This window comes from Pseudophryne corroboree, chromosome 1 (assembly GCF_028390025.1).
Source record: "Pseudophryne corroboree isolate aPseCor3 chromosome 1, aPseCor3.hap2, whole genome shotgun sequence".
Lineage (NCBI taxonomy): Eukaryota > Metazoa > Chordata > Amphibia > Anura > Myobatrachidae > Pseudophryne > Pseudophryne corroboree.
The window spans coordinates 979,063,971-979,081,459 of NC_086444.1; the positions used below are offsets into that span (position 1 = coordinate 979,063,971).

The 17,489-nt window shown below is 42.8% G+C and overlaps 1 protein-coding gene across 6 annotated transcripts in view; it reads left to right on the forward strand.

The window, feature by feature from the left end:
• Positions 1-17,489, forward strand: part of FBXW7 (F-box and WD repeat domain containing 7) — a 382,444-nt gene that overhangs the window by 345,740 nt on the left and 19,215 nt on the right. For all 6 annotated transcript variants that reach the window (XM_063920545.1, XM_063920546.1, XM_063920544.1 and 3 more), the window contains 3 exons: positions 210-351; positions 13,925-14,059; positions 17,324-17,447. In XM_063920545.1, the coding sequence (XP_063776615.1) occupies positions 210-351; positions 13,925-14,059; positions 17,324-17,447 (401 nt within the window). The remainder of the gene's footprint in view (positions 1-209; positions 352-13,924; positions 14,060-17,323; positions 17,448-17,489) is intronic.

Sequence of the window (17,489 nt, forward strand, 5' to 3'; positions counted from 1 at the left end):
GTGGAGAGTGATAAAGTACCAACAAATCAGCTCCTAATTGTCATTTTTCAAACACAGCCTGTAACGTGGCCGTTGGGAAGCTGATTGGCTGGTTCTTTATCGCTCTTTATCACTTTCCACTTTATCACTTCTTAAGGCTTAATACATTTGGATCATAGTTGGCGTTAAGGCTTTCAGGTACTCTTTCTCAGTCTTTATGTTGTTTATAGTACTGCAGGTCTTGTGCCATGCTCAGCAACACCTACAACATTTGGAGACCTAAGGGCAGCAAATGGGCAAGGTCAGCAGAGGCGTCGAATTACATCAGTGCAGCCTCCCACAGGCCTTCAAGAATGGCTCAAGATGTTCCAGGTACCCCCTTAATTTTCATCATCCATGTAGTAAGAATGTAAGGACAGTGTGCACTGGCCGTATCTTGGCTTTATTATGTGTTTTGACCAAATCCAGGTAAATAACCCATCATATGGGTGATCTTTATGCATGGTGTTACAGGTTCTGTAAGTATTCGGTCTGTCCGTATTTATAACCCGTACAAGCAAACCATTGCTTTGTTGCACCTATATCAGCATCTGCATGGGCGCCTTATCAGCAAGTATATGCACTTCAGTAGCTTGTGTGAAATGGATTTAAAGCATGCACAGTATAGTATTTGATCTGGTACTCTGATTTTAATATGGATACAAGCTTGTATCTCTTCATAGACACCATTGTTTGATGTCAGATACTAGAAAGTAATATGGTAACAGCTGGAAACCCCATGCCTTTATTTTAGTCACATGAAGAGTGATGTAGCTGCATTGTGTCTCCAGAGACCCATGTTTTCACTCTCTCTGTGTGACCTACTGATGCTTAATCTGGAGTCATGATGTTAATCTGTATTTATGCCTTGACATTTGCAGCTGGGATTTTGCCACATGTCTAACAAGAACCACACTGGGAAATGTTGTTGAGACATCTTGTATGAGTGCCCCTTCTCATTCCACGTGCAGAAGTGGCACTGCCCCTCAGCAGTTACCCATCCCCCTGCCCTTCCAGTGACATTATTACCCTGCTTTCTAAATTGTTGTAGCTAGTATGTAAGTAGTGAGCTAGAAAATGAATAGTTTAGTTTGATATGGAATTAGTTGTGAGCTATTATCTTTTTTTTTTTTTCTTTTTCTTTTTTTATAGTCCAGTCTAATGCAGAATTTTTATAGCCACTGTAATGTTTTTGTCCAGTATGTGTAACATATTGGTTATCTCCTCATGTAGAAATTAGATGTACATTTCAGATTGGCTCTGTTTGTAGATTATGAATTTGTTCAAAATAACCCTTTATTCTGTCTGACACATGGGGGAAATGAAGTTGCTTTTGGGGACTCCTAACTGTTGGGTGATAATTGTTTTGGCGATGGGTGTGAGTGCCATGCATGGCGCACTCCAATGTACTGGGTTTAGACATACAAAACTGTCATTTGGGTTCCCCAAATCCTTGTGTTGGGTGGATTTCTACTCGCCACCTCAGGAGGGTGCAAGCAGAAATAATGGGCACCCACAGCATTAGCACCGATTGGCAAAAGTATGGAATATTCCTGTGCTGTTTGTTACAGGCTTGTAAAGTTCCCGCTGCTGTTAGTAAGGTGAATTATCTTTTCCCTGTGATGAAACTTCTGCAAGTTCCCCTGGAGTCATTGATTCAGCCCATTCAGTTTTCATGAAGCCTGGAAAAACTGACACTGAAATTGGAGTATTTAATGCTTAAATCCAAGTACTTCAAAAATTCCTTCTACAAAATGCAAGGACTATGGAATCTCTTTAATCAAGAAGGCCTAATATTTTTTATTAAAAGCACAAGTGGCTCTTATGATGCTAATTTGTGGCTTCTAAGGAAGCCTTCAGTCAATCTACATTCTTTCTGCAGCAAAGACTTCTGGGAAATGGGATTTAAATTCTTGGCATTAAATCATTAAAGGCTGTAGTGCAAGTTATATTGCTCAAACATCTGTGCTCCACGAAAGTAGTGGTTTATTTGCATATATGTCCCTAGGGAGCTTCTACAAATGCTCCTATTTTTTTTAATTGTTTCGAAAGGGATGATTCAATTGTGTGAGAGCATAAGGTTTTGTCTAAAGTGTTTGGGAGCTAATTTAATAGTTCAAACGACCACTCCTGAACTGGTTGCAATTGTCACATTCTTGCGCCCTAAAGCTCATGATTGGCCACATTAAGCTGCAGTTAAGCCGCTCCGGCACTCGTGACCATCCGCAAAGGCCTAGTTCACGCAGATTTCTGCTAGCACATCAGGAGGTTGCAAGCAGAAATCTGCGTGAACTAGGCTTTTGCGGATGGTCACGAGTGCCGGAGCTGCTTAACTGCAAAGGCCTAGTTCACGCAGATTTCTGCTAGCACATCAGGAGGTTGCAAGCAGAAATCTGCAATAAGTGCAGCCTCCCGGCTAGTCACCCAATACAATTTAATTAGCTCCCGGTAACTGGCGCTGATCCTCTAAACCAATTGAATCACTACTACAAAGTTTGCAGGAAAGATGCATTATTGAGTTTTGACACTTATTACAATAAACTCATAATATACAAACCATAATCTTTAGGCTTTCTAAACAGCAACTCCTCCTAAAGGGGTTAATATGGAAGTATTGTTCTTGTTGCAGGTTCCCTTAGTTTCTGCCTCGCTAGTTTCCATGTCCAGCCAGCAAAGCAGTACTCCTTTTGTAAACTGAATGAAAGCAAACATTTCTGTACTCTCACTGAGTGTACATACTGAAGGTCACAATACAATTGCTAACTGCAGGGATATTGTTCATCATGGCACAGAAGCTTTTCAGCTCAGACAGATACGATGGTCCTGTGCCAATAACACACACGCACACACAGTTGTGTTACTTGTGATGTGTGCTCGATATAACAAAATGCAAAGGGTGCTTCAATTAAATATCACATCCTAAACAATCAAGAATCTAAATCAGTAGGCAACACCAGTGGGATCTGTTGTCTGGTAAGAAAAGGCAATCCGGGTGCCTGGATTCTGAGATGTCTGTGGTGCAGCATCACCAAATGTTGAATTGTGACAACAGCCTTCCAGGACATCCCTACTGAACATTACAGCTTCAAGGCAAAAGCAGTGATAACTCAGTGATCCATGTCAACTGGGTGTTTTCCAGTCATGTTAGCATCAAGGATGTATTCTTTTATCTATGATAATTGTTTCCCTCCTGGGAAAATAAGACTCTTTCAGGACTGGAAAAGCAAATGGGAATGCTATGATGTAGATGAATGGTTTAGTACTTTATCAAGCACCAACATGTTATTTGAAAGGAGGGGCGTTCAGGTAATTATCCAAAGCATCTGGGCTGCGTGCCAGATGTTCTTCTAGTCTATTCCAGGGGAACTTTCATGTCTGTATTGCCTGTCTCTCTCTGCACCAAATCACTACTGTTTTTATTTGCATGATTTGACCTTAACTGTTCCTCTGCATAAAGAGCTCTGGCTTATCTTGCTTCTTCACTCCCTCGCCCTCTAGCTGTAATTGCTAGTTCCCATTCATTCAGGCCATTTGGTGAAGCTCTGGTATGCAAATTAACATTACAGCAGATAATCAGCCAGAGCAATTGGGGCTTAAGGAGCATTCACGTTCCAAATAGGGACAATGTTCCCATGAAATATACAGTAACATGGAAGTCTTTTGTTCATTTGGTTATTGGGTGCAAAATATCTCCATTGTGTTATAGTGTAACTGTACTGTAGTAGTTTCAATCCTTCAACAAGGCCAACCCTCTATAAATAGATATTGATAATGTACATTCAACACAGTATATTACTTGCAGTTGTCAGGTTTGGTGGCTAAACCTTTAAAGCATCAAGATATTTTGAAAACTAGCAAAGCTAACCAGTGTGTAATGTGATATGGTGTAAAATGTGGGGAAAGGCACTAATTTCATAAAAGTGGTCCCACAGAAATGCATATGGAGATGAAGGATACAAATAAAGTATAGGGAGAATCCAACTGTGCTGGCTTCCAGTATGCTATAAAGAATTGTTCTCAAGTTTCCACATACATACATTTTTGCAAAGTTGCATAGAAATACAATTCCATATGCAGAAATGGATGTCGGTAGGTCGACACCAAATGGTCGATAGTGGCTTGGGTTGACAGGATTAAAAAAAATCAGCATTCAAATAGTCGACACAAAATTATTATTTTTTATTTCACCCTAATGCCTAAACCTAACCCTCCCCCTAGTGTATAACCCTAAACACAAAAAAATCATGTGATGACCATTTCTGTGTTGACCTTTTCAACCTGTCAACATTTTGACCCTGTCGACCGTTTAACGGGCGACCAACCTTTACACTGACAATCTGCCATCCAGATACCTGCAGAACCATGTTGCATAACAACATGAGCATAATCCACTGCCTTCCTATTGCATAATTATACCAGTGGTTGCTGAAATACCTGTTGGTAACATTACTACAAACCACTGTCTCTCCTAAATACTGTTGTCTTAAATACCACCTGCATTTCTTTATTTCATTCTGTAGAATTGTAGCTGCTTTTATCTGTATAAGCTTTGAAAGAACCTGTCTCCTCAGAGATCTTTTTTTGTGTTTGTGGTTTTCCCATGTGTCAGTAGTTTTTATCTCATACCTTTATATTTCAGAAGCCGCAAAGCTGCACCTAAATCAGCTCACCCTTTACAAGTGTTTATGTTCCCTTCTCTGTGAATGACTGTTTGGATAACATATTAAAACCTTTTCAGAACTCCCATACAGATGTGGAACATTCTTTGTTATTAATCTTCTCGTGTCCATTGGCTGCTTAGTGCCGGAGAGTCAGTGTCCATTGCTATACTGTGTTATATAAACACATGCTTGTTCCTTCTGATAACGGAAAAATGATTTTCTATTTATTATCTTTCCTCGTTTCACAAGGTCACCAATCTGCCTGTCTTTTCATTTATATTAAAAATATATGTCCACAGGCTTGTAGGTGGGCGCACACAGGAGAGAAGGTGTGAAAATTATAGTGGGAGGCACGTTTTCTTTTTCTCTAATGTCCTAGTGGATGCTGGGGACTCCGTAAGGACCATGAGGAATAGACTGGCTCCGCAGGAGACTGGACACTCTAAGAAAGATTTAGTACTACTGGTGTGCACTGGCTCCTCCCTCTATGCCCCTCCTCCAGACCACAGTTAGAATCTGTGCCCGGACAGAGCTGGGGGCATTTTAGTGAGCTCTCCTGAGCTTGCTAATAAAGTATTTTAGTTAGGTTTTTTATTTTCAGAGAGCTTCTGCTGGCAATAGACTCTATGCTACGTGGGACTGAGGGGAGAGAAGCAAACCTACTAACTGCGGCTAGGTTGCGCTTCTTAGGCTACTGGACACCATTAGCTCCAGAGGGATCGAACACAGGAACCTGACCTTGTCATCCGTTCCCGGAGCCGCGCCGCCGTCCCCCTCGCAGAGCCAGAAGACAGAAGCCGGCGGGTTGAAGCAAGAAGACGTCAAAATCGGCGGCAGAAGACTCCTGTCTTCATATGAGGTAGCGCACAGCACTGCAGCTGTGCGCCATTGCGCTCCCACACTAACCCACACACTCCGGTCACTGTAGGGTGCAGGGCGCAGGGGGGGCGCCCTGGGCAGCAATTAAGTACCTCCTGGCAAAAGCAGCATATATACAGTTGGACACTGTTATATGCATGAGCCCCCGCCATTAATTTTACACAAAATCGCGGGACAGAAGCCCGCCACTGAGGGGGCCGGGCCTTCTTCCTCAGCACTCACAAGCGCCATTTTCTCTCCACAGCTCCGCTGAGAGGAAGCTCCCCAGGCTCTCCCCTGCAGACTCACTGTAGAAAGGGTAAAAAGAGAGGGGGGGCACATAAATTTAGCGCATTAATTATATATACAGCAGCTACTGGGTGAACACTAAGTTACTGTGTGATTCCTGGGTCATATAGCGCTGGGGTGTGTGCTGGCATACTCTCTCTCTGTCTCTCCAAAAGGCCTTGTGGGGGCCCTGTCCTCATATAGAGCATCCCCTGTGTGTGTGGTGTGTCGGTACGCGTGTGTCGACATGTTTGACGAAGAGGGCTATGTGGAGGCAGAGCAAGTGCAGATGAATGACGTGTCTCCGCCGACGGCGCCGACACCTGATTGGATGGATATGTGGAAGGTGTTAAATGATAATGTAAACTCCTTACATAAAAGGTTGGATAAAGCTGATGCCTTGGGACAGTCGGGGTCTCAGCCCATGCCTGATCCTACAGCGCAGAGGCCGTCAGGGTCTCAGAAGCGCCCACTATCCAAAATTGTTGACACAGATATCGACACGGATTCTGACTCCAGTGTCGATGAAGATGATGCAAAATTGCAGCCTAAAATGGCTAAAGCCATCCGCTACATGATTATAGAAATGAAGGATGTTTTGCACATATCAGAGGTAAACCCTGTCCCTGACAAGAGGGTTTATATGTATGGGGAGAAAAAGCAAGAGGTGACTTTTCCCCCTTCACATGAGTTAAATGAATTATGTGAGAAAACGTGGGATTCCCCTGATAAGAAAGTGCTGATCTCCAAAAGGTTACTTATGGCGTACCCTTTCCCGCCAACGGACAGGATGCGCTGGGAATCCTCCCCTAGGGTAGATAAAGCTCTGACACGCTTATCTAAGAAGGTGGCCCTGCCGTCACAGGATACGGCCGCCCTAAAGGATCCTGCAGATAGGAAGCAGGAAAGTATCCTGAAGTTTGTTTATACACATTCAGGTACTCTACTGAGGCCGGCAATTGCGTCGGCCTGGATGTGTAGTGCTGTAGCAGCATGGACAGATAATCTGTCTGAGGAAATGGATACCTTAGACAAGGATACCATTTTACTGACCCTGGGGCATATAAAAGACGCTGTCCTATATATGAGGGATGCCCAAAGGGACATTTGCCTACTGGGCTCTAGAATAAATGCAATGTCAATTTCTGCCAGAAGGGTCCTGTGGACTCGGCAATGGACAGGTGATGCCGACTCCAAAAAGCACATGGAGGTGTTACCTTACAAGGGTGAGGAATTGTTTGGGGACGGTCTCTCGGACCTAGTTTCCACAGCTACGGCTGGGAAGTCAAACTTTTTGCCATATATTCCCTCACAGCCTAAGAAAGCACCGTATTACCAAATGCAGTCCTTTCGATCACAAAGAAGCAAGAAGGTCAGAGGTGCGTCCTTTCTTGCCAGAGGCAGGGGTAGAGGAAAGAAGCTGCACCATACAGCTAGTTCCCAGGAACAGAAGTCCTCCCCGGCTTCCACTAAATCCACCGTATGACGCTGGGGCTCCACAGGAGCCAGGAGCGGTGGGGGCGCGTCTCCAAAATTTCAGCCACCAGTGGGTTCGCTCACAGGTGGATCCCTGGGCTATATAGATTGTGTCTCAGGGATACAAGCTGGAATTCAAAGTGATGCCCCCTCACCGTTACCTCAAATCGGCCCATCCAGCTTCCCCAATGGAACGGGAAGTAGTGTTAGAGGCAATTCACAAGTTATATCTCCAGCAGGTGGGGGTAAAGGTTCCCCTCCTTCAACAGGGAAGAGGATACTATTCCACAATGTTTGTGGTACCGAAACCGGACGGTACAGTCAGACCCATATTGAATTTAAAATCCCTGAACATTTATCTGAAAAGATTCAAGTTCAAAATGGAATCGCTCAGAGCGGTCATTGCAAGCCTGAAAGAGGGGGATTTTATGGTGTCTCTGGACATCAAGGATGCTAACTTGCATGTCCCCATTTATCCACCTCATCAGGAGTACCTCAGATTTGTGGTACAGGACTGTCATTACCAATTCCAGACGTTGCCGTTTGGGCTTTCCACGGCACTGAGAATATTTACCAAGATGATGGTGCTCCTTCGAAAGCAAGGAGTCACAATTATCCCATACTTGGACGATCTCCTCATAAAGGCGAGGTCCAGAGAGCAGTTGCTAATCAGCGTAGCACACTCTCAGGAAGTGTTGCAACAGCACGGCTGGATTCTGAATATCCCAAAGTCGCAGCTGATTCCTACAACGCGTCTGCCTTTTCTGGGCATGATTCTGGACACTGACCAGAAGAAGGTATTTCTCCCGGCGGAGAAGGCTCAAGAGCTCGTGACTCTAGTCAGAGACCTCTTAAGACCGAAACAGGTGTCGGTGCATCGCTGCACGCGAGTCCTGGGAAAGATGGTGGCATCATACGAAGCCATTCCCTTCGGCAGGTTCCATGCGAGGATCTTTCAATGGGATCTGTTGGACAAGTGGTCCGGATCGCATCTTCAGATGCATCGGCTGATCACCCTGTACCCGAGGGCCAGGGTGTCTCTTCTGTGGTGGCTACAGAGTGCTCACCTTCTGGAGGGACGCAGGTTCGGCATACAGGACTGGGTCCTGGTGACCACGGATGCGAGCCTCCGAGGGTGGGGGGCAGTCACTCAGGGAAGAAACTTCCAAGGGTTGTGGTCAAGTCAGGAGGCTTGTCTGCACATAAATATCCTGGAACTAAGGGCCATATACAACGCCCTGAGTCAAGCGAAGCCTCTGCTTCGAAACCAACCGGTGCTGATTCAGTCAGACATCACCGCAGTGGCTCATGTAAACCGCCAGGGCGGCACAAGAAGCAGAGTGGCGATGGCGGAAGCCACCAGATTCTTCGTTGGGCGGAGAATCACGTGCAAGCACTGTCAGCAGTGTTCATTCCGGGAGTGGACAACGGGGAATCAGACTTCCTCAGCAGGTACGACCTCCACCCGGGAGAATGGGGACTTCATCACGAAGTCTTCACTCAGATTACAAATCGATGGGAACTGCTACAGGTAGACATGATGGCGTCCCGTCTCAACAAAAAGTTACAAAGGTATTGCGCCAGGTCAAGAGACCCTCAGGCGATGGCTGTGGACGCACTGGTAACACCATGGGTGTTCCAGTCAGTCTATGTGTTTCATCCTCTTCCTCTCATACCCAAGGTGCTGAGAATCGTAAGAAGAAGAGGAGTGAGAACAATACTCATTGTTCCGGATTGGCCAAGAAGGACTTGGTACCCGGAACTGCAAGAAATGCTCACAGAGGACCCGTGGCCTCTGCCTCTCAGACAGTACCTGTTGCAACAGGGGCCCTGTCTGTTCCAAGACTTACCGCGGCTGCGTTTGACGGCATGGCGGTTGAATGCAGGATCCTAGCGGAAAAAGGCATTCCGGAGGAAGTTATTCCTACGCTAATAAAGGCTAGGAAGGACGTGACAGCAAGACACTATCACCGTATATGGCGAAAATATGTTGCCTGGTGTGAGGCCAGGAAGGCCCCTACAGAGGAATTCCAGCTTGGTCGGTTCCTGCACTTCCTACAGTCTGGAGTGACTATGGGCCTGAAGTTGGGGTCCATAAAGGTCCAGATTTCGGCCCTATCCATTTTCTTTCAAAAGGAACTGGCTTCTCTTCCTGAAGTTCAGACGTTTGTTAAGGGAGTGCTGCATATTCAGCCCCCTTTTGTGCCACCAGTGGCACCTTGGGATCTCAACGTGGTGTTGGGTTTCCTGAAATCCCACTGGTTTGAGCCACTTAAGACCGTGGAGCTAAAGTATCTCACGTGGAAGGTCGTCATGCTATTGGCCTTAGCTTCGGCTAGGCGTGTGTCAGAATTGGCGGCTTTGTCATGTAAAAGCCCCTATCTGGTTTTCCATATGGACAGGGCAGAATTACGGACTCGTCCGCAATTTCTGCCGAAGGTGGTGTCATCTTTTCATTTGAACCAACCTATTGTGGTGCCTGCGGCTACTCGTGACTTGGAGGATTCCAAGTTGCTTGATGTAGTCAGGGCTTTGAAGATCTATGTAGCCAGGACGGCTGGAGTCAGGAAGACTGACTCGCTGTTTATCCTGTATGCATCCAACAAGCTGGGTGCTCCTGCTTCAAAGCAAACCATTGCTCGCTGGATCTGTAGCACGATTCAGCAGGCTCATTCTGCGGCTGGTTTGCCGCATCCAAAATCAGTGAAAGCCCATTCCACTTGGAAGGTGGGTTCTTCTTGGGCGGCTGCCCGAGGGGTCTCTGCATTACAGCTTTGCCGAGCAGCTACTTGGTCGGGTTCAAACGCATTTGCTAAGTTCTACAAGTTTGATACCCTGGCTGAGGAGGACCTTGTGTTTGCCCTTTCGGTGCTGCAGAGTCGTCCGCACTCTCCCGCCCGTTTGGGAGCTTTGGTATAATCCCCATGGTCCTTACGGAGTCCCCAGCATCCACTAGGACGTTAGAGAAAATAAGATTTTACTCACCGGTAAATCTATTTCTCGTAGTCCGTAGTGGATGCTGGGCGCCCGTCCCAAGTGCGGATTTTCTGCAATACGTGTACATAGTTATTGCTTAATAAAGGGTTATGTTATGTGGGCATCCATTGTTGATGCTCTGTTGTTGTTCATACTGTTGACTGGGTAAGTTTATCACAAGTTACACGGTGTGATTGTTGTGGCTGGTATGAGTCTTACCCTGGATTCCAAAATCCTTTCCTTATAATGTCAGCTCTTCCGGGCACAGTTTCCTTAACTGAGGTCTGGAGGAGGGGCCTAGAGGGAGGAGCCAGTGCACACCAGTAGTACTAAATCTTTCTTAGAGTGCCCAGTCTCCTGCGGAGCCCGTCTATTCCCCATGGTCCTTACGGAGTACCCAGCATCCACTACGGACTACGAGAAATAGATTTACCGGTGAGTAAAATCTTATTTTTTCCTGCCCTTTTTTTTTTTTTTTCCAAGTTTAGTTATTGATGGAACTTTTACCCAAGAAAATTATAGGAATGATTACGTAATTTGAATGAAACTTCTGTATTGTTTTGAGTATTTATTATATGTGTATGGTAGCCAGGTGGATGTTTATATTGTGGTTATCACTCCCTTTTTTAAGGAGTGATCTTCTTTACACCCTTTTCTATGGGAGTGTATTATTATGCTTGTTGCTCTAGATTTGTATCTATTTTGTATTTATTATTGTTTGAGTTTATTACTACTTCCAGTGTGCTTCTACTACTATGTTTAATAATGCTTTCAATAGGAGTATTTTATTGTATTTGCTTCTTCGTGAATTAAGAGTGTACCGTGGTCTCCATTGACCTACAGAGGTGGGATCTATGGTAGCAATATCTCAGAAACGTATCATATGGTTGTTACATTTGTTTGCCCTCTTTTTTATGTGTAATGTTCCGATCCCATCCTAAGACCTGACATTTTATTAATGGTTTTTACGCAAATCGGTGGTATAATGTTCATGAAACTTGTTCATTTGGGGTTTACTGTTCATTTTTGTGTCCTATACAGACAGTTGTTTCAGATGTTGCAAATTAATGCAGATTTAGTTATCCCTTTAAATGAAGCAGCTTGTGTTTTTGTGTTTTATGGTTTGTTTTTCAAAGTATGTTATGTGATTTATTGGGTGTATACACGGTGAGATAAATCTGTAAGATTTTGACTATATAGTCAAAATCTAAAGGAAAGTTAGTGCATATTTCAAGGCGTTAAGGTGTGTACACGTGGTGAGATTCGGGCTAAACCCGATTCTCACTATGCGACAGGGACTAAGTCAGTATTGCAAGCATATAATGACTGTGCTTGCGATACTGATTGTGCGATTTTGGCTGTGTCAATTTTGACTATCTTTTTTACGAGGTGGACTGTGCAGGCAAGTCAATTTTGACTATCTATGCTTGCAATGCCGACTGCGCGGGTCCACGCATCGGGATCACAAGGTGACTTTCACCTTGCGATCTGCACTAACTTTTTTTTTACGATTTTGGCTTTATGGTCAAAACCGAAAGAAAATATCTCACCGTGTGTACACACCATAAGGCAGCTGATGATACAGATTCGACCCCGATGTGCACTCCCGAGCAGTCGGTATCGTAAGGCTAGATAGACTGTGCAGGCAAGTCAATCTTGACTATCTAGTACAAAGTATAGTCAAAAGTGGCACTTAGTCAAAATCGTACATAGACAAAATCTCAAGCACAGATTAGTCAAAATCTGTACTATCTGGGCTCTGGGGGAGTTCAAGGGAAACTGCATAGACAAACACACCTTTAGCTCTGTAGCTAAGTGGATGTTACATTGTAGACGTGTCTCATGCCCAGAGGTGTGTTATACTCCCATGTTTAGGCTGTATTACTGCATACCTCTGTACTCAACTTGGCGTGAAGGTTTTAAAATTATCACATTCCCATTGTGTGTTCTGTTTATGGTCTCACCTTTCTTGTAATTCTGCACATACACATATATATCTAGGTTGCATTGAGAATTTGGAATGCACGGGCCTGATTTAGTTTCTTCATAGCCCCTGGTGTTCCATTGGAAATGGAATAAAGCATATACAGGTCACACAGTTCTGATGTGATTGCAGAGTGACTTTTGCTTGATAGGTATAGGTATTTTGTGCATCCTGTAGACTGTGCCACCAGCCTCTTAGTTCTCTCTTAATAAAGCTTTAAATGGTTTTCATTACATAAGCTGATCGTATTACAAAACCAATAAAAGGCTTCCAAAAAGCTCCTGTTTATCTTTCACTTTATTGTCTTGGCATTATGAGAAATGCTTCTGGGACCTCGTGACAATAACACAGCCTCTGGGACAGTCTATATAGACTTCCATTATTTATTAGTAGGTGTATTTTTAAATGCCACGGTTTGAGGAATGAAAGAAAGCATACAGTTATGAAGGCTCATTTTAGCATGCCCATTCCTGCTTGGTTAAATTATCTTTTAGTTTGACCTACTGAAGTATATTTGATTTTAATAATGGCTGTAGCTCTGTCTAGTTGATTTCTGAAAACCATTAATATGTAGATTCATTGCTACATATAATATTGAGTTTAAATTCCCCCCAACCCCCACCACCTCCCCAATTCCAAATCATTGACCATATAGTCTATGCATTTGTGTTGTTCAAATAAGAACCAAATGATAAAAACACATTTTGCATAGATTCCATAAGTATTTAGTTTGGGATCCAGTTTGGTTATGGGATTCAGGTTGTCAGGCTTTCTGCAGTGTGAGACTTTGGTGCATTACATCCGTAGTGCTTTCTGTAGTCTGTAATTTAGCTGGTCCAAAGCAGTTTTACAATTAATCAGCTATTATAAAGCGCTAACGAACATTCAGAAGTAAGATGTCATAAGGGATTTGAATACAACCCCAAGATCTTAAAATATGAATCCGCTTGTCCAGTACACAAAATGTTGCTTTTACGTTATCAAATGTAAGGCAAGAAAAGGAGAGGCTTAGTAAGGAGGTCCATTGCAGAAGAGGTACAAATAGGCTTTAGGTACTGTGCTGGGATGTCCTTGGTACTCTAATGTGATACTAAGCTACCACTCTTATTTAAGAAAATGTGTCACGTTACTTTTGTAAGTGACCAGATTGCCATGAATCGACAAGGTCATTTGTCTACCATCGTAATCCTATGTCATTTTAAATGCGTGACTAAAATGTTATATTAGAGAAATGCAATATAAACCATGTTGACATTCCCAACACCCTTTGTTACCATACAGGGTTCCAGTCCTTGCTTCACCACACAGGGTCACAATATCTTCTTGTTTATTTCGTATAGCCATGGCTCTCATGAAGAATGAATCATTTGAAGCTTCATTTAGTTAGCTGAAATGAATGTAATGTAATGGCTATAATGACTGGATATTGTGGGATCTATGGCTCAGCACTGGTTGGAGAGTTAGAGTTTACTTGGCTTACATGTAGCTTCTTTTTCTTTCTGTATTACAGCAAGACCTTGTCTGAGCTCATGTTTTCTGACTCGTGCTTGGATATAGGAGCTTTTCTAGAACTTTGTTGGGCAAAGTGTACACTACCAGCATAACCATACAATGATTGCAAAATGACATGTTTCTAATGGATTCTATTTTTCTTTTCCCACAGAGCTGGAGTGGACCAGAAAAGCTGCTAGCTCTAGATGAACTAATTGACAGTTGCGAGCCCACCCAAGTAAAGCATATGATGCAAGTTATTGAGCCCCAGTTTCAACGGGACTTTATTTCTTTACTGCCTAAAGAGGTGAGGTTTGCCATAGAAATATAGAATTCGATGGCAGACAAGAACCACTTGGCCCATCTAGTACCTTAAACACATATACATGCACATGTACACACTAGGGTTATTTGTTTCGTCAGGAGCCAATTAACCTACCTGTATGTTTTTGGATTGTGTGAGGAAACCGGCGTACCCAGAGGAAACCCCTGCAAGCATGGGGAGAATATACAAACTCCACGCAGGGCCATGGTGGGAATCAAACCCATGACCTCAGTGCTATGAGGCAGTAATGCTAATCATTACATCGTCCGTCTGTCAAAGAGCACCTCTAGACTTCTGCCTCTCGCCCCTCCAATACTAATTATGAAGATCAGCAAAGCTACTTGCTCTTAATATAGTTGTTCCTAGAATAATGTAAACTTGATTGAATGACAAATGTAGCTAGTCCCATGTTGTGTTTGAAACCAGCAAGTGTCCTTCTGCCACTTGTTTTACTTGTGTTCATATCCATTGATGCAGTAATGTAACAGGAGTCTGCGTTCTGTTTGCTATATATTCAACTGCATATAATTCAGTATTGCTGCAATATGGAGCTGTGATTCATGCCATAGCCTCTCCCCACACACACAACCCATTGATCCACACTGCATTGCAGGCTTCTCATACAGCAGTAGTTGCTGTCTTCTTTTTGCACAATCTATATTAGCCTTCATGTATCGCATTAATTAGTATTTACAGGCACTACAGCTGTATTACAAGATCTTTTCTTTATGCACAGTTCATCAACATCCTGTTACTGCTTTAGTGTAATGATAATGAAACATATAAAAGCCAGCACTCTTGTAATCTTTTTATTTGCCGTTGGCCTACTCAAAGAGAATTCTTAATGGTGTGATGAGGTTTTTGATCTTTGCTTTCTAATGCAGTGCTGTTTATAGAAATAGTCATGATTAAAATGTATTAAGCAACTAGATGATTTTACCATTTTTTTTTTATATTTTGTCAAAGGATTGTCCATGAAATTATGATAGAATCTGTGAAGAAAGGACCATTAAACCACAAAGTGTTATCCTGTCTTGCTGCTGTAGCTCTGTTAAAAATAGAGTATTACCTTCCCACTCGGTTACAGATAGTTGCATCTCCACATACATGTTTAGGATAGTGTCCTGGTGGTATTAATTACAGAGGTTGTAAAACTAACTATTTGTCCTGCCCTGTGTTTGATTCCACCGGTCCATATTGTGCTTTTGTGCAATGCAAGTCAGTCACGGTCTGCTTGTTCACTTAGAGAAGATCCTTCTTCCTAACACGGTTTTGCTTTACTAGATATTTCTGCTTTAAATTGACTGCTAAAGCTGGGCTCATGTAACAACAAATCGCCTACATCGCTCAGTGTGTACGAGTGATTGCACGCTCCCGCGGTTGCTAGCAAAGTACGCTAGGTTTGATGTGCTGCACATAAAACCTAGTGATATCGTTATCAACCTTGTTTATGCTTATGATTGAAGGACGGAACATGATTGTTCCATCCTTCATAAAACTCTTTCTAATGTGTACGCAGATTCTGGGCTCTCGTGCATTCGTTCTAATGTAGGAACGAATGCATGGCTTTCCAGTGCTCACTCATTTAAATCCTGCACTGTTATTACCTCTGTTCCTGTGAAATACAGAGTAGGCCCCTTCTGTTTCATTATACCAGATACACCTCTATTCCGAGTGCACATGGGGAATGTGCCTTACTTTTATGATATAGTGTCTATATGAGGCAGGTCTCCATTCTAGTATCTGGCACGCTTGGATATGACTGAGCTGGATAATGACCAGTAAATAATTTTAGAACTTATTTGTTTTGACCTCACATACAAATTAAACACCTCCATAGCAATAAACTTTTTTACTGATCTTTAAAATAATTTGTCTGTATTTCTTTTTATTTTTACCATGATCTACACATAGTAATTATAGATACAAAGTATAACCCTGAATTCCAAGGGCTCTGCTAAACCGCCCACAATTTTTTTTAAAGAATTTCTGTAAATGACAAAGCTGCTGTTTCTGCATACTTTTATTTCCATAAATCATTACAGTAGATCGTTTTGCATTGGAACCATGATTCTTGGCTCCTTTTCCATGTGTATTTGACCTGCTATCGGGACTTTCTCTGTGAATTTAACATAATAATGGGAGGGAGGTTTAATTTAATCCTTTGGGAGATCATGTCTTTAGAGAACTACACTTAAAAATAAGTGATTTCCTCCCTGATTTGATGTCTCATTTACCAGGGCCAGCTGTTCTTTTCAATCTGGCACCACACCACACTGCAGTACAGCTAGCAGCGTGTATGTGCAGCTAGGAGACCCTAACAATCCATTCAAAACCGTGAGGGACAGAGCAAGTGTAGACCTTTAATAGGCAGGGTCGCATTGTACTGGTTTTTAGCAACTAGGTTGGAGGTGAAATAATGGACAGTTTTAACATGGACATATATTCTTACCATTTCAAAGTAATCATTTACAATTAAGAAGGATTCTGCAGATGTATTTCAGATTAATTTCAATGCTAATTGCCAGTATGTTTCTGCTATGAAAGACTACTCCAAATCAACATTTTAATGTGAGATTCTAAAGCAACTTAAATGAGAGCTAACAGATGTTGAGAAAGGATGAGTACTGATCGCCTCAATTGCAGGTGCATCAGTCACAGAAACTACAGAATTATTTAAAAGGCCATCAGACTTGCATCTGCCAAACTAAAAATCGTATTCCAAAATATTTCCCAATGGAATTCCGCACATGAAAGTCTTCCAAACGTGTATAGCAGCACACCAAGAAGGAGTAACGCTTCTGTTAAGGCAAAGGGCAGCCGACTTACTGATTTCATATATTTGGAAATGTAATTAGAATGTAGAGGTAAACAAAATACTAACGATTCGAAAGGCCGATTGCAGACTCTTTGTATCACCAGTTTGGAAAAGAAGCCAAGGCTGGTAGGATACATAATACAAAGAGGGCAACACATGCTGGGATCAATGTCCTTTATGCTTGCACCTATCAATACATCTGACATTTCCCCATTATTTTCTTCTGTCTGCTGTTCATACAGATTTAGAAAAGACCATCTATTTAGTTAGACTGATGTGACAAAGAAGAATCTGTTAATAGATTCTGTAAAATCACTATTTGAGGCTTGTTGCATTAGGTTGGAATGTGCCCGTTTTTTGCTGTAATTGGAAAGTCCTTGTTGTGGATTTAAGGCACAAATAACAATATAACTTCCTTTGTTTTCCAGTTGGCGTTGTATGTTCTCTCGTTTCTTGAACCCAAGGATCTTCTGCAAGCAGCACAGACTTGTCGGTACTGGCGAATCCTGGCTGAAGATAACCTTTTATGGCGAGAAAAATGCAAAGAAGATGGTGAGAGTTTTTATTCATTTACATTAGAGCCTGACATCAAAT